Consider the following 18184-nt stretch of genomic DNA (forward strand, 5'->3'; position numbering starts at 1 on the left):
TCATCATAAGTGTTCAGCGTTGCCATAAGATCTTGGTAATGAAATAGTTGCACAGAATACACTACCTGTGTGATAACTTTTTCTGCTTGCTGTAGTGCCAGAACACAGAATTGCTTCCAAAGCAAGCAGAATCTGTCTAAAAGTATTAGTGCACCATTTAACACTGTTATGATGATATCAATTGTCACGTACAGTGCATACATAGACGAGGGACAAAAAGGACGACGAATACAAGCGCTGTCCCTCGTTTTTGTCCCTCGTCTATGTATGCGCTGTGACGATTGATACCATGGAATACCAGCTAGCCCGTACCCAAACCTTGCTTCTGTTATGATGAGCCTAGAATTCGGTCTTAAGTCTGGGAAATGTTCCAGCTTGCTTTCCCTCCTTGAGGTAACTGCCCTCCTTTACGAGATAACATCGCCCTATGACCCCTGCTACATCCTGAGTGGACACTGGCAACCAGCAGGCCACAAAGAGGAGGGGGGCATCGATGTAGCAACATGACAATGCTGCGATGGCACCCACTTCACCTGGTCCAGATTGTGTCAACACCAATTGGCACTCAGTTTTTTAAAGTGCTTGTAACTCAGCATCAAGTGCAGATTTCAGAGTGGAAAAAATTCCGAATTGGTGCTCAAGGGGCCCTAAAACACTTCTAACTAATTGTAGAATGACGTCACTGTAAAGTATCATCAGCCTGGTTACGCCTACTGCAGGGCAAAGGCCTCACCCATACTTCTCCAACTACCCCGGTCATGTACTAATTGTGGCCATGTTGTGCCTGCAAACTTCTTAATCTCATCCGCCCACCTAATTTTCTGCTGCCCCCTGCTACGCTTCCCTTCCCTTGGAATCCAGTCCGTAACCCTTAATGACCATCGGTTATCTTCCCTCATTACATGTCCTGCCCACTGCTGTAAAGAATGTTGCCTAGCAAATCTTGTGCCACAAAATTTGTTGTGTATTTCAAGCATAAGTAGAGTTAGAGGTATTATTGCACTGATGCAGTTTTCTCTCCTTTCATGTCCACTAGCATGCCAGAAGCTACACAGGGGGCTAACAAGGCCTCACGCAAAAATTTGGGAATTTAAAAATATTTTTTGTGATGCTACTTTTGGTTCAGCCATGCATGACGCACTCTCAATGCGAGATGGGCACTTGTGCTTGAGCTATGTCATTCACAGAGGCTAATCAGAACAGTTGTCAGAGCATTGCACTGGTGAGAGGACACGTTGCAGCACCCTGTGGTGGCTGTAGTATCTATGCCACGCTGCTACATAGCTCTGGTGTGATCTCCCACAGTGCACAGCAGACGCAGCTCCACAAAACTCGTGTGTAGAAAGAAGTACAGACGAAAAATGTTTTTAGTCTTTGAGATCACTTCCATGTGTATTTTGCATTTATTATACTTAAGATTAGCAATTTAATTAAAATTGGCAAATATTATTTTGCATTGGTTTTTCTTGGGAAAAAGAATACAAAATTGCCCATTTATTAATTCTGATTATTTCACTTTATGTACAGGTACCCTTCTAGACAGTTGTACCGCGTAGCTGCCGAGAGGCTTGTCACTGCATACCCACACCTTGCTGACAGAGTTGGCAGCGGAAATGGCCTGGTAAGTTTCATACATCCCATACTGTCGCCATACTTACATTTCTAAGAAAGAAATATAATTTCTACCTCATATGGACAATTCAATTGCACCATGTATCTGCACTTCTGAGCTGCCATGTTATATTATGGCTGTTGATTCTCGTGGTCATGTAGAGATGATCAAAGGGATAAACTTTGTGTTGTCTGGTGTTTTGCTTTGTGCTAATAATGACACGTATGTTTCAGTTCATCCAGAACTTCTCCTTTGCTACAGATAAGCTTTTACAAACAGTGTTCATAGTTTGTGATAGAGTATGGTCATGAAGGAAAAGAGATAAGTGATGGGACTCATCTGGGGTTTAATCTGAGTCCAGCATCAAATTAAACTGTTGCACCATTTGTTCAGCAGCTATCTGCCTATCAGCAAGCGATACGGCATCAACTTATGATTCATCAAGTAGCAACGGTTGGCCACTTCATTTTTTGCCGTTGTGGCCTGTTTGACTGCATTGAAATCACCTGCACCATTTCACGTCAGGCTGCAGCATTGTTATTGTACACTGCAGCCAGGTTGGCATGTTTTCATGGCATTAGGTCCGTTTAAATGCAAAAAGTGGATCACTGTTTGGGCTTCTACCAGCTTTATGATGCATGCTGCCATCTTTGTTTTGATGCCCTAGGGGTGTTCTGCAGCATTATATATATATATATACATATATTCCGCCGGAACTAGAGATGTAGGCTAACTTTTATGTTTGTCGTTATGCCTATTCCAAGTTTATGGCGTGGATGTTGTGAACTTTATGGCCGGACCTTCTGTTAATAAGCAATTATGTTCGATGCATAAAACAAACTGCAATTATGGTCATACTTCTATGTGTATACAGGCAATACCAATAAACTTCTAAGTGCTTTTAACAGTAGTGATATGTTTCCAATTCTTCACAGGACTCGTGGGTCATGGCATTGAGAAACAAATTCAAGAACATGCGTAAGAAGGCGGAGAATTGCTCTGAAGAAATGTTGGCAAAAAAAAGGCACTTCCTGGTCAAGCGGAAACAACAGATGGCTTCTGGTGAAGCTACAAACAAGAAGTTATGCCGCCTTTTTGTGAGTTGCAGCTGAAAAGCTTTCCGACATTTTCCAACAGTACTATGGTCAAGCAAGTGCACTGCCATTTTGTGGAGCTGCAAATTGCAAACTGAAAGTGACAGACCTAGGACAGTATACAGTCGCCGACCGTTTATTCGGACCTCACGGGGACTGCAGAAATGTCCGAAAAAGCAGATTAAGAAAAAAAGAAGTTCTACATTTCCACGCACTTAGTCGGGCTTGGCAGCAGGCTTGAAGAAATTGTGAATGCGCCATTGCATGCTGTTCCATGTACACGCAATCAGATATGCCTAAAACTGAGAGGGTCGTACGGTCACTATAGGCAGCTGAAAGCACAGTCACTGCTTGTACTCGGAGTCGTCCGGCGGTGTAGCAGAAACCTGACGAATGATCTTGCCGTCGTCGAGCTCTGGACACGTCAGTACAGCAGTGTTAGCATCTGTGAAACTGCGAAATGAGATGGTGTCCGGAATCGCAATGCAACTATTGCTCAGGTCTGGGCAGAAGATTTTCGGTGTCAGTAGGGAGCACATCGGAAGGCGACAAGTCCTAGGCCTCCCGGCACCCGCTTGCTGGCATTCCCCAGCGCAGTCTGCGCGGGCACTGTCGGCGCCATCAGACACTTAATGTGATGTTTCCGTATGCCGCGTTGGATCATCACTTCTACACAGCATACAAAGCAAACGCCACCGTGCTGACACCAGTTGCACAAACGAAAAACGTAACCTATTCGCACCCTCGTGCACAAAGAAGAAACAAATCAGCTGCTGGATTATCTTGACGTGGCTTACTAAGCTGAGACCGGAACTGCTGTAGCCACTCTGTCGAAGCAGGCAGAAACTATGATGATGAGCGGGGATTTGCAGTAGCCACTTCGTGGGGCAGCAAGGAAGCTCCGTTCAAAACAAATATGGCATTCAGCAAGTCGAACCATGCACTAGTCAGAGTCTGTGCATGGTGCTCTCAATCGACTTGGCTCAAGGAGTGTCCGAAAAATCGGACGAGAGGTTGCAAGGTGTCTGAACTTTTGGCAGTTGTATAATTATACATTATGGTCTATCGGGAGAATGGCCTTGCCGCGAAGCAGACCGAATAATCGAGCATGTCCGAATTTTTGGAGTGCAAGTCCGAGAAATCAGTCGGCGACTGTAGTATCATGCAGCCAGTATTTCCAGGCAGTGTATAAAACCGGAGGTCACAGGGAAATGAGGGAGGGGGCTTGCACGGAACACATGCATGATAGAATAATGGCTTCTCTCTACACAATGATACCAAAGTAAAGGAAGTGCAATTGCAAAGATCTAAGCGGTAATAGTGCAACATCTTTATGTTGCAGGTGGTTTAGCAAGTGACCACTTTTGCTGACCGAACTGAAAGACCTTTCACACGGGAATCCTGAAAATTGTAACTGACACAAAGAAAACGCAGCTTACAAATTGCGTAATGTTCCAACTTAGAGAGGGCAAAAAATATATTTATGATTTCATAATTGTTGTACTTTATTTGCAGAACGTTGTTCAATGAAATAAAATAAATTTAGTTGTACGCACAAGCCTATAGCATGAACAAGAAAGGGTAAACCTAGCTTTTCAACGAGAGGGGCAAGAAAGGACATTTTTGGTTATCCTTCAGTATGTCTCATAACAGTAAGCTTCTTTACGAATTCAGCCTGTGCATACTTTGCTACATGCTAAACAGGCAGCCAAGTGTATTTTGTCTCACATGCATTTATTCTCTATGTTAGTGGCAAAATTTGAAAAAATCGGAAACTTCGAAAGTGAGTTTGTGCATGCAAATTAAAAAAACATCAATCATGTTCATTGTCATTCGCGTTTCCCCAAGGTTATCTACTGCGATCAGTTATGTTATATGCAAAAGCATAGTGCCTTATCTTGTTCAGAGTGCAAAAGAAAGCCATGAATAATGTATAGGCTATGGTGACCATTGGCATCTCTTAGAAAGTTGCATGTCACGTCATGATGGCTTCCATTTGTTCCATGAACTAAAAAGCAATCTACAGTGATGCTCAAGGACTGCAGGTGTTTTCTTATATGTACACACCACAGAAATGAAAATTAAGTTTGAGTTGGAGCCTTTTGTTTTAGTGTCAGTTTGGTTCACATGATGACCAAGACAGATTTCATGCATCTCTAGTCAGCTGCTGTTCTTTGAATTTTGAGTGAAAGATTAGCAACTATTAGCTGCATATATTGAAAAGCATTCGGGTTCCTTCTGTATTGCTGCACGTTGCTTCTTAGTCCATGGAACATATGGAAGCAATAATGAAACCTAAATACAATTTTCGTCAAATTTACAATTGACATACACATCACTCATGCTTGGGTTTAAAACACTTATGTCATTTTGCAGTACGACACTAAAGCAGAGGCTGCGGGGCACCTATAAATGCAGCATATGCACCATTGGTTGCTTAGCTTGTATTCAAAACAAAGCATACCTACTGTTCCATCTGTAGAGAGTTAATTTAAACACACGAAATTTGTAAGTTAGACTTCTGACAGTAGGTGGGGCATGTGCCTGTGGCCTGTGTTCTGGTGCTGTGTCTCGGCAGGGAAGCCAGGGTGAGTGAATATAGCAGGTCCATTTGCACATTGACAGGCTAAAGAATCTACATATAAACTGTTGAATAATCAGATAAAGGGACAACGAAGAACCAGCTATGTGGCATGAATTGTTTGGTGAACCTATATGCAAAGAAAAAAAATTGACATGAGCTGAGGATTGACAGGGAAACCATGCCAAGCCAGTGTGGAATCTGCACTTTGACAGGTATTGGAATTAGGGAACTTTTTCAAAGTTCTGAATTGGGAGAAAGTGACGACAAAGTAAGCTGTAGCATGCAATGTCTGCTGTAACATACATTAAAAAGACCCAAAGGGATGGAGGAGCAGTCAGAAAAAAAGGGGAAGGGGGCATTAAAAGGGTTAAGCAAGGCAAGATTACACGTATATAATGTGATGTAATGCTGCAGACTTGCTCTTCAGAAATATTTACCTCTGCATTCTTGTGGTTTTGCTGCATCATTTCGGTTACTGCATCTCAGTAAAGCCAATTGAAAACATCGTATAAACACGCTCGCTTGCCCATCAATAGTTCATAATTCGAAGGACTACTCAGTGGCGTTCAGTTGGACATTAATGCTTTCGCATTCACAACTTGTAAGAAGGGCTTGATTTTCCTTGTGTTTCAGGATTGCAGTCATCTTGTAGCATATGGAGAAACTGCCGAGTCATTGAGGCTGCACAACGAATGGCTTCAAGACAATGCTGGCTGCCAAGATGAAGAGGCAGTAAGGCCGAGGCTGCTTGCAACAGCAAAAGACAGGCATGAACAACTTCGCAGCCTTACGCTGTCAGATGCTCTGTTGCTGTTCCCCTTTCTGGCAACTGAGGCATCGGTATGCTCTAGCAAGAGTTTTTGTCATCTTTTTTTTTTGTTTGACTGGGTTCTTAGCTTTAAGTTAAGGCAGTGGCTTAAGTGTTTCAGTCAGTAATTGTGGCATTTTTCTTTCAGGGCAAAGCAAACAAGTGTGTGTATTGCAGTGACAAAATAACATAGGATAACAAAACTGAGTTGTATTTTGGTATGAGTAAGCTTAGCAAACTCTTATGTAATGATAAAGTAATGACAAGAGCACAACCATAAGATGCTCAGCATTGGAAGTGTGTAGAATATATGCATCAGCATAGTGCTATAACCAAGGTTAAAAAAATTTTAATACAGTGTTCCACCAGTCACATTTGTCTTCAAAGATGTGGTACAGTCACATACCAATGATTTATACATGTTCATACAGATTCAAGGTGCTGCCATTCGCCCCATAGGCATAATTTATATGGAGAGGCAATGTTTTAGATGTCTTGCAACTCACCGGTTGACTTAATTGAAAGGTGCCTTTATTGCTGTTGGTTGTGTAAGAAGAAAACAGGGAAGGCAGAGAAAGCATAGTGGAAACTAATTGCTTGATTGAAATGTGGAAGTATAACAAAAATGGCCAGGCTTAGCTTGGTTAAGCCAAGAATGCGTTGCATATTGCGCGAGTTGGGGCCCAGATTTTCCTCCGGCTGTCGTGATGTCACGTCACGTGGTTGCGCTAAAGGTCAATGGTGGCTGCCCGGCCGTGCCCAAGGGCTGAACTGAGTGATTGCAATATGCAACGCATAAAAAGGCAAATGAAAGGAGCGAAGGAAAACATACAGTAAGGAGCCAAGTTATGTGTGCGTTTCTTCAAGACTACAATAGTGACTATTCTACCATTCACTTTTTTGGTCCACCACGCACATAATGCGGTGATAAGTCCTTCTTTGGCATTAATTCTGCCTGTCGAGAACTCTTCTATGCAATGAGTGAGAAGAATGAAGTGACCCAAGGTGCTTGATTGTGAGTTACTGCTATAAAAGAAAACACTCAATGAATCTAGATGAACTATGCGTGAATAATTATTTCTTATTTAAACATACCACTCATAAGGCAATTAGAAAAAAAAGTGGACTAAAAGACCATTTGCTACATGTTTATTTGTCCACTTTCACTTCCCTTTTTCTTATCGCTTCTACGTTTAAATCAACCATAATTTACCTGGCTTTCTGGATTTGTTGACTGTTTTCTTATGTAGTAACAACAAGCAATCTTAACTCCGACAATATGCTGATGCCGTACGAAGGTTTATTGGCTGGTTGCTTGCTCCTAAGCTTATGTACTACTATGTGATGCCTGCTCTAAGAGATGTTTGACATCTGCTGCCTTGGCTGTCCTTGCACAATTGGTTTTCACTATTGCATTAGTTTGCTAGCAGAGCAAAGAATTCTTGAACATTCTTTTCTTTCCAGCTTCTCGTGGAGTTTGACCTACTTTTCCAAAGAAACGTGATGGAGGCAATGGAGAATGGCTGCAAGCAGCTTGGTTACACTATTCTGAGCTTTGGAGAAGCAGAAGAGGTTGTGGCATTTTCCGAAGTGGGATCCGGTAAATATGTTTCTATGATGACGCTCTTAAAGGGCAACTGGCATTTTTTTAACCATATTGTAACATTGTCATATTCAAATGGCATTGGCAGTTCAGTCACCCGTAGGGTGATTTAGTTTGCTTAGAAGTTCACCAGTAATTTTAAATAACCAATAAATGAGATACCGAAATAGGTAGCTGCTTCGTGTGACAATAGATCCTACACCACCATAATGTAAACATGCAGTACATGTGGTGCTAACGCCAAAGAAGCCAAGCGGATCATTTCTCCTGACACAAAGAGCTCTTACAGAGTTTCCAAACTAGGCAGTGGCAATTTAAGTGAGGATTCCAGCAACAGTGGCGGTGTTGTCTCTGATGTCACATACACAGGGTGGCCAGTAGAAAGTCTCGAATCAAGAATGCAACCAATCTTTAAAATTCATCTTCAGCCGTATAGTTTGGTACAGATACTCAGAGTGCAAAAGAGAACGCATATTCCAAATTTTATTAAAATCAGTGGACATAGAAAAATCGCCGGTGTTGCCCTTAAAGGGAGTTCAGGAATTTTTTTTTGTGGGGTGATGGCAACTACGGTGGTGGTGGGGTCAGTATCGGGTATCAGAAAGTCGGCAATGCTGGTTGAATTGAAACCTTGAATTTCTTTTTTACTTGTACTTGCAAAGAGTTATAAAGTAAGTTGTTTTTTGTATACCTTACTCAACTATATTTGTGCTGCTTACCTAAGCCAGTCATGGGCAATTATTATGTGCTTTCTCAGTTCTCCAATGGAGAGCTGAGTTAACCTAAATAAGCTAGTTAAAGGGCTCTTAAATCACCTCTGGCTTTTTTTGCACATTGTATAAACATGCGCATCGCATAAGTCATTCTGTAATGACCATCTTTGTGAATGTAGCAATGCTATGCTCTGCGAAGAACCCAAAAATTTTTAAAAGAATCTTGTGCTCTTCTCCCGGCTTTTCTGCTGCCTCCTTTGCATGCTGTAATGCACGCAGGGTGTTGTCGCAACCCTTACTTTTCGCTGCCCTGCATGGAGTTGGTGGGAATATGCAGAGAGAACAGAGTGCAGTGAGGAGGGTAGCAAAGGCCTGTAACTTTGCTAATACGGAACCATTGGAAAAATTCTGGTTGTATGTTCATTGTGAACACCGCTGCCACTTTAACATTTTTGAGTGGTTTAGTGGTTGTCTAATGTGATGTTCTGAATTCTTTGTGATCTTGTTCTGAAGTGTTGTAACCATAGTTTTCTCTACAGTTAAAAAATAGGATGTATGTATGTTTCGATATGTGGAATACTTGGCAGTATGTTATGAAACCATGAAACATGAGGGAAAGCATCTAAAAGAAATGTTAAAATATGCCATAGTTCTAAGGGTGGAGCAAGCGCGCGAGTTTTCAGCACATACCATTTCTTCCCGTTTAATTGAGCAGCGAGCAGACGAAACTAGACCCACAGTCATTGCTACTGGTGGTAATCATCCTTTGGAAGATTAAAGCACAAGTTATTTCACTAGTTATGTGTACCTCAAGTGTTTATCACAGTAGATGAATTACCCATGCAGGGCCCTGAGGCACTATATAAAAGCTGTAAGCTGTTTGGCGTGAAAGGTTTCCTAAGCATTCTACAATATCCGATTTCTTTTTTAACAGAGGATGCTGTTCTGGCAGCTCTGCAGTTTGTAGCAAAGCGCTGCAAGGAGCCCATAGATAGCATCATTACGCAGGTGAGTGCCTGTAGGATTCTGATTATCAAGATGCTTCTGTTGCGTTTATCATTCTGATTGGCTTTCTGTTCACTTTGTGTTTCAGTGTGCTACATTTGGCTATTAAAATGAGCACACAGGAATTAAAAGCAGATTGTTTATTTCTTATTAGGCTTGCATGCAAGGACGGGACGTCGTACGAAGAAGGGACACACAACATGCACAAACTTCAGCTGGTTTTTGTTGTGACAGCGACATATATATACGCTTCCACAATCGGGAAAAAAAAACAGGATGGCAAGAAAACAAACAAAACCATGTGCAAAACTGCATAGCCACTAGTGAAACCAAACGTCATTGTCATACCTTTTCACTGCCCAGAAGCAACATATGTGATATATATGATATAAGCGATATATGTGAGAAAATAATATTGTGCATCTCTTAAAGATAGAATAACACCCATTGCATGACTTGCAGTGTTCTGCCATGTGGCCTTCGATACCTTGCTTTACCTTGCGGCGATGTTCTGCTAGCCTCGTTTACGTATCGGCTGGTTTGACCGATATAACACTTGCCGCACGACAAGGGAACCCGATATACTACACTTTCTTTGCATGCAACGAACTCGTGCGGTGTTATATCGGGCATTATATCGGTCAAACCAGCTGATGCATAAACGAGAGGCTAGCAGAACATCACCGCAAGGTAAAGCAAGGCATTGAAGGTCACATGGCAGAACACTGCAAGTCATGCAATGGGTGTTATCCTATTTTTAACAGATGCACAATATTATTTTCTCACATAAATTGCTTAACCAGGGAGATAGTTGAAGCCAGAGAAATTCTTCGGCATGATCAGAGTTGTGTTAGTGCCCCATCTGTAGCATTAAGGGATAAGGTAGTGAGGTTTCTGGGCGGTGAAAAGGTATGACAGTGACAACGTTTGGTTTCGCCTGCACATGTGGCTATGCAGTTTTGCAGCAAACGTGGTCTTGTTTGTTTTCTTGCCATCTCTTTTTTTTTTCTGATTGTGGAAGCGTTTATATATGTTGCTGTCACAATAAAAGCCAGTTGAGTTTGCGCATATTGTGTGTCCCTTTTTTGTTTGACGTCCTGTCTTTGTGCGTGCAAAACGCTAATAAGAACCATGTACAACCAACTCGGCCAAAACCTAATGCCTTTGTTTATTTCCTCTAACTGCCACAGGATACTTTTGCCAATAGGCATCATGCTTTTAAAGGACACTAAAGGCAAATATTAAGTCAAGCTGAAGTGATAAATTAGAGCTCAAGAACATTTAAGGCCTCAATATTATTTTGAACAAAGCTTTATTAATCGAGAAATTTACGTAAGGGCAAGAGACAATCACTCACCCAGGACATTCAAGTGTTAGCCTGATGACAAAGGCACTCATTATAACTGTCACTAGTTATCAACCACTTGTAATAGATAATTGTATTGCAATCTAAGATGAAAAAGATGTCCAGTTTTATTTCATATTTAGAAAAAGGAAGCCCTGACAACCACGCGGGTGGTTGAAAGGTTTCATTTTCTCCACTCTATCGCCTGTATTTTCACATTCCAGTAGTTATCGTGTAGTGCTGAGCTGGTTTTGCTGGCTCAAGAAACTCGCGTACTGCGAATAGCAGAGAATGCCACATCCATGTGATATTGTGGTATTCCTGAACATTTCACACCACTTGACCAAGAGCAGCTGCAGCAGCAAATCCAACACTCTCTTTGCTCTGTTGCTTGGCTGCGTGCTTGCGCTTTCTGCAGAAAACCGTGATGTCTGCTGGGCACAGTTTTACTCGCCGATGGCAGTAAAGGGCGGTGACTGCGTATGCAGTGTCGCCACTTGCGGGCTGGTTATATGAATTGCGCCAAAGGCATCCGGACCCTTCAAACGTGATTTTATCTTTTCCTGGCACGAAACAAGTGCTGTGAGGTTTCTGGAATGATATTTGGCAATCTACATTGACTTAGTATTTGCCTCTAGTGTCCCTTCAAGTACCGCATGTTTGTCGGGGGCATGTAGGTGGCTATCCTAATTTTACTGAAAAAGTTGTAATCTGTTGCCTGAGTGTCATGTACAATGAAACCATTGTTTCCTATGCAAAAGTATGGAACTGCCTGGTGAGCCAGAACTGCCTTGTGCAAACTTTTATGAATCCACATTTGGTTAAGTACTAATAGAAAAGTATTGTAGCTATAGCTCTAAGAATATTTAGCGACAGACTACATGTCAATTGCCTCAATTGCAACTGATTACCGCAGAATATCACTGCTACAATATCAAAAGCAAGAACGAAGTGTTGCATATTAGAGATTTTTCTTTATTCTTATTTGAATTTATGTAGTGCACGGTTTCAAAATTTTGCCAACCTGTTGCCATGGAAGTTTGAATTTCGAGCAAGTATCTCTTCCCTCAACAGCACTAAATGTCCCACGAGAGGTGGTCAAGTTTAGCCAGATCAGTAAATGAGCTTTATGATAAAATACTCTTCAAAAAAGCAGTCTGACTTTCCTAAAATAAGTTTATTGGCTTTACTAAAGCAATCTTAAAAAACAAGTCGCATTATATTAGTTTTGGAATTGGAAAATGAGAAATGTGGCTGAATAAATGGTTCCACCATTGCGACACATGTGGTCTGTATGTGCTTGTCGCAGGTTCCTTTACTTTACGGCGCAAAACGGAATCAAGGCTTTTGACCTGTAGTCCATTGCTAAATATTCTTAGAGCAGTACCCGCTATCCTTTGCTTTGGGAGCCAACCAAAATGTGAATTCAAAAAGATCTGCAACAAGTACTTTAACTCATTAGGTGCTTATATTTTTTTTGTGAAGCCAAATTTTTCTTGAAAACTAATTTTGTTGTCCTCAGCACTTGGGCAGCAAAAACAAAGGAAATAAAGAAAGTCTTTTTTATCAGGATAACAATAGTCACTGGACATGTCCGGCTTACTCCTAAACACTCACTACTCGTGTGTGGGTCTAAAGTGAAAATGAGTTTTTTTTTCTAGTTGGTTCACCGTTATTACTCTAAAAGACTTTACACAATAGCATTCCTTTTTTTAACCTTAGGAAGAAGCCCCGCTGACCCCGTGTCTGGTGCAGGATGAAGGATTTGCACTGCACATCGACAAGCAACTAGTGTTTCAAGTCTCCTCGCTGCTTTCGGGAGTAGCCTGCCTCTTTGCATCCTTTTGGGTGTTTCATGTGGAATACCCACGAAAGGCGCACAAAATGTTAACATTCATAGAACATGCATTTCTGAACTTAACGCACACAAAGCCGCGCGTCAAAGCTCTTCAACTAATCAATTTTTTCAGAGGCCATGCAGACTCCCTGGAAGAGCCATAGGCTACTAACCAGTGGCCACACTCAAGGCCTAAAAAACTTCTTTGCAGCCGATTCTTGTGTAGAGTTTCACAGCCCAAATGATGATTTGGTCCAAGGGCTGGGCAATCTGATGTGTTAGGAAGCAGAAATGCCAACTTCGCAGCTGCAAAGTTATCCAGTGCGATGTGCGCCGATGCATTTAGGATAACTGCAATTCTGTTCTTCCTGCAACATAGTGGTCAGTGAGGCGCATGTACTCCTCAGAAAGCTTTGCAGTCCATGCTTTTGTATTGCTGCAGTAGACAACTCTAGACGGCAGTTGGGTGCTTTTGAAACATCTTGGCATGGCTGACTTCCCAATCACAAGAAATGGTTCACTTCGAATGCAGCTGAAATCCTGTCATTGGCATGCTTACCGCCAGTGCATGTCTCGTCATTGAATGCAGGCATTCTGTCTAGTAGCAGCTTGAAGAGCGCAGACTCATTCGTGTTAAAGATATTGTTGGGTGCGCAGTCTATCAAGATGTGCCTCGGCTGACCATTTTGCCATGTTTCTGCATCCTGTGTTGCCAACGGCATCTTCTCCTGAAGTGGTCATGTTTATGCCGTACCTCACTTTAAATTTCGCCCGCCAGCTGTTGCTGCATATGAAGTTGTGGTTCAGCTGCGAAGCGAAAACCGGGGCCTTCTCGGCAAGTAGGGGTTGCAATAAAGACAGTGGACGTTAAACTGCCTCAATACTGTAATACTTCAATCATAATGTGGTAGTCAAGCTTAAGTGTTAAGTTATTGCTTGTGTTTTGTAATATTGTTGCCTTGCACACAATGATTTTCCTAGTTCTTTTTGTGCTGTTTGCCACAGTTTACTTTAAAAATATGTGCTGGCTTTTTTCTGCAATGTGCATTTGTTCAAGATACAGTGGCCAGCGCATCAAAGTGACTAGTAGTGCACAGCTCATGTGTTTTATGTTGTAAAGGTGCTGAGCTTGATACACAAAAGCAACAGTAGCAGATATGCTGTGGGCTAATTTTAACGTACTGGCTCCTATGTTATGCACCATTCAAATTTGATTCAGTATGAACAGGCTTCAAGAATGTTTGGTCAAATGGCCTAGTGAAACCTTTTTTTATATATGACTTTAGGAGTTTTAAAAAGTGCCTTTAATTTTTATTATTTTAGGTAGATAAATGTTATATTCAGTCACATTAGAGGCAATTTATTTTTGCACACCAAAATGTTTGTAATGAGCACAGGTGTGCAAGAAAGCCCTCAGGAATGTTGGTCACCTGTGCTGTGTTTCAGCTTTCAGCTCAATAAATGGGATGAGTTGACCTCTCAATATAGTGCTAAGGTTTTTCACTTTTATTTCTGTTGTACTAAGTCGCACAGACTACCTCTGACTGGCATCAGTGCTAGATTGTTAAAGGAGTACTGACACGAAAATTCGGTGTCCCGATTTCTTGAGTAGCTGCTGACTCCATATTTACGGTGCGAAGCCTCAGTTCCATGAGAGTGCTACAAGTTAATAATTAAAATATCTTTGTACGGCTTGTCCGAAACACTCTTCTGGCAGAGTGAGGCCTCGGACATGAAAAAGGTTATTTGTCGCTTCACCGAAAGTTGAGTTGGCAGGGTGTAGTAGTTGAATTGAATTGAAGTTAAGGGCATGAACTGATTGTGTCGCCGAAAGCTGCCAAACTGTCCCCTCTGATTGTTCACTTCTCTTGGAAATACAGGGAGACACTCCCTTCCCTCTTGTCCCGTGGAGTGTTAAATGGGCTGGGCTTTAAACACGACGACCGTGGTGTGCATACATGTTGGCAGTATCCGGTACCATGAAATTGCAATTGGTTTCGTCGCTACATGCGTAACCTTCTACACCTCTGAAGCAGCACTGCTCTTGGCATGCATTTTGAGTCTTAATAAAAAGTAATTTAATTAATTATTGCATACTTGGGGAATTGAGATGCCATAATTTATTTATTCGGTTGAGGTCTATCAAGTGAAGTAAAAAATGGCACAAAAATGGTCAATACTTTCAATTTGACAAGGCTTAAATTTGGCAGCTTCACAAATCTAGTCATATGCAAAAGTGTTGGGCGTGGTCTGGTGAAAAGGGATTGTTTAATAAGCTGGTTAAAGCTTCGTATGTTGATATATTTTAAGTGTGTGATAAGTTCCTTAAATTTGTGCCTTTTCATTCTTTGCTGGCCACTGGCACCATTGTACAGTGCCTGGATTTCTTTGTTTTAGCCGTTGTGCAAGCTTTCTAGTGACTAGGTCGAAGTATATATTTGTGGTAAATGCTGAATATGTGATAAGTTCAGGCTTCTTATGTTTGTGCCATAGGTTTGTCATATTTTATTGTGCGAGACCGTCTCCTCGCCACTGGAGTTTTTGTACATTACCTGTATCTTTAAAAATACTGTTCTAAACATGTGGCAAACTGTCTAGTCACCATTTGTACTCATTGTTGGAAGGAACCGCAGGACTGCAATATATAAAATGTGATATTTCTAATAAAATATTTTGTGAGTGCTTGCTTTGCATGTAATCTTTCATAGTGCACAAGAAGAACTCCAAGAGGTTTCTACCCTGGCGTCTGAACAGCCCGAAACAAAGCCCTCCAAAGCTTTTAACCACTTTTAAGTGCTCAAAAAGCAGTCTCGTGGGAATGCAAGCCAATGGCTTGCATTTTCGGGACTGCATTTTGAGCTTCCAGCAGTGAGTAAAAGCTTTGGAGGGGTTTATTTCGGATGTAAAAATTGCTCCCATTTACTGCCCAAAAAATGGGGGGGGGGGGTGTAGAGGGGGAGCAAACTACAATGCCTTTATTTCCACCTATTTACTCTTAAATTAACATATAAAAAAACTCCTTGATTCCACCGCAAATGCTCCCATTGTACCTCTTCGAATTTCTGCAAGCAGGAGTAAAATGGTACTGCTGATTGCTCCTGATGTACCCTGCAAACACTCTCATTAAATGGGAGTATTATTGCACTCCCTTCAATGAGAGTAGAAACATGTACAATAGGGAATGCGCTAGAGGACAAGCCAAAAATGCCCATCTGGGTGTTTTTCTGTTTACAGTGCAGCGCTGCGCGGCTGAGGCAGAGAAAGAAGAAGTAGGGTGTGCGCGCGTGATCTCGGGGTACTCTGCGCCGGCTGGGCCTAACCTGTAGCTTCCATCTCGGATCTCGTTTCACCCTGTAAATAAACATCATTCGTAACAATATGACTGCCGATTTCTCCCGGGTGTGCCAGACCGGAGGTGCCGCCTACGTGAAGCAGAGGCCAGAGATGTGTTGTCTCCAGCGAGCGGCCTTAAAGATCCACACACCCGACACCGGCTCTATCTCCAGCACCCCCTTTCTCCTGACACGGCTAAGCTGCGTACGGCTACACGCGGGAGGGTCCGAACTCCAAGTGCTCGCTCGGATCCGTGGTGTCGAACACACCAGACGCCTTCTGAAGCAGACGCCCCTGTCGGGAATAGCGCAAATGGAAATGCTCTGCAAGATATGTTATGCCTTTCTTAGCAACCCCTTGTTCACGTATCGTATTTACACGAATGTAGTGCAACCTTTCTTTTTATAGCGCAGCTCTTCGGCGCCCCTTCATGGGTTAAGCGTCGGCGTTCCTCGGCAAAACCGCGCGAACGCGATCGTGCTACTTCTCCCGCATTCGTCGTCTTGCGCAGCTGGCTCCGATGCCGCCTATCATGCCAGCGTTTCCATACTGTCCCTCCAAATGCGAAGGGTCTGACGCACTGGCTCCCTGTTAGTCCGTGCGGTGATTTCTGTTTCAAATTACTTGCCTTATTATGTCGCGAAATGAAAACACGTATACAGCTGCGCTCAAATTTTGTATCAGGGAGTATCGTAATCGTTGCGCATTTTTTCGGAAAGAATTCCGGTCTCGAATAAGCCTCATATTCCCGTCCGTGACACAAATGTAAAACCTTTACAGTGAAGCTCTAAGCCTCAAGTTGGTCGTGACCTCTCGCGTCCGCGTGCGCGACATTTGCTCACAAAGAAAAAGTGAGCCGATGCCGGAGACAGTGCGAAGAAGCGGGAAGCGCACATTGTGCTGCTTCTCCAAGTGGCATCAGATGACGTCATCAGGTGACATCATCATTTGACGAAGACGTCATCGCGTGACGTTACTTTTGACGTGATGGAGTCACCAGATTACGTCATCAGGCGATGTCACTTTATCACGTAACGGAAGGTTTGACGTGATGACACGCGACATTTGATGTGATGACGTAATCACGTTTCGTCATCACGGGATGATCTCGGAGTAAGTGCTAAACCGTAAGTGCACAGTGTGCTGTTTCTCGAAGAGGCATCACATTACGCCATCAGGTCTTATGATCACTTGACAATGACGTCATTGCGTGACGTCACGCTTGACACGAAGACGTCATCACATGATGTTATAAGGCGATATCGTGGCGTTACGATCCCTTCATAACGTAACGTTTGACGTGATGATGTCTTCGCACACGACTATTTTGTGATGATATCACCATGCGACGTTTGTGATGACGTAAACGCGTTTCGTCACCACGTCAAACGTGACACCACCACTTGGTCACATGGGCTTTGGTACTATCGGATGTTAACGCCGGATTTCTCGCTTCACGAGCCATATAACGATTTTGTGTATAAAAACAATACCCCCCTCAGAATATGTAGCGGTGGTTTTTCACACCTTCGCAGGGCATTCACTTTCGTAGGGCCGGGATGGCGAGGCATATTTGAAGCAGCAGAAGCTTGATGTGGGCGAGTTGGTTTTGCATACTTGAAGAAAAGAGCGCTACGAAGACGCGGCCTTGTCCGTCGTACATGTTCCTCTTTTAGTCCGCATCTTCGTAGCGCTCTTTTCTTCGAGCCATATTTAATCGCAGCCTAGCGCAAGACGATTGGCTCTGTAATGCAGGTGTGTCATGCAAGCAATATTCGAAGTTGCGCGGTGAGTGATTGCGTAATCAATGGAAGGCTTTGCCGCGCTCGATTGTATCATGGACGTTTCTGAAGTGTTGCATTCCAATAGCTTTGGTGGATTTCACGGATAATGGCACTGCTCTCGCCGACAGTGACAGGTAGACAGCACCCATCCTCTCACTTTATTTTGAGACTGCAGTTCACTGTAACGATGAATGCTGCCCTGCGCGTATCCTCCTCTGTGTGCCCTTTCCCGTTTCTCTGCGGCATCACTTTGAGTTATAACCTTATATTATGTTTCTTTTTCTCAGACAAGGTCCACTCTCGCGTTATATTCGTGGTTGCATTATTTATGTGCAAATATTATGCATTATCGCATGCATTTCCAGCATTCCTGTGTTCATGCTAAACCTGCCAAGCCTTTGCAGGTACCTTAGTAGCGAAAACTCCCGCTAACCGTCACAGCTGCCATTACAGTACTTTCTTACAT

General features: G+C 42.7%; 1 protein-coding gene across 1 annotated transcript; it reads left to right on the forward strand.

Moving 5' to 3' along the window:
• The first annotated feature begins 2546 nt into the window (after positions 1–2546).
• On the forward strand, positions 2547–12957 carry LOC129382961 (uncharacterized). The gene is made up of 5 exons (XM_055067169.2): positions 2547–2709; positions 5924–6130; positions 7563–7698; positions 9349–9422; positions 12487–12957. Exons 1-5 carry the CDS (start codon positions 2560–2562, stop codon positions 12763–12765), a joined length of 846 nt encoding a protein of 281 aa, XP_054923144.1. The 5' UTR covers positions 2547–2559; the 3' UTR covers positions 12766–12957.
• Positions 12958–18184: the final 5227 nt, after the last annotated feature.

Source organism: Dermacentor andersoni, chromosome 3, assembly GCF_023375885.2.
Source record: "Dermacentor andersoni chromosome 3, qqDerAnde1_hic_scaffold, whole genome shotgun sequence".
In the NCBI taxonomy this organism is placed as follows: Eukaryota; Metazoa; Arthropoda; class Arachnida; order Ixodida; family Ixodidae; genus Dermacentor; species Dermacentor andersoni.

Coding starts and splice junctions, on each gene's coding strand:
- LOC129382961 (XM_055067169.2), top strand. CDS start 2,560: ATGGCATTGAGAAACAAATTCAAGAACATGCGTAAGAAGGCGGAGAAT. Junction 2,710..5,923: donor AGAAGTTATGCCGCCTTTTT/GTGAGTTGCAGC, acceptor CTTGTGTTTCAG/GATTGCAGTCATCTTGTAGC. Junction 7,699..9,348: donor ATTTTCCGAAGTGGGATCCG/GTAAATATGTTT, acceptor CTTTTTTAACAG/AGGATGCTGTTCTGGCAGCT.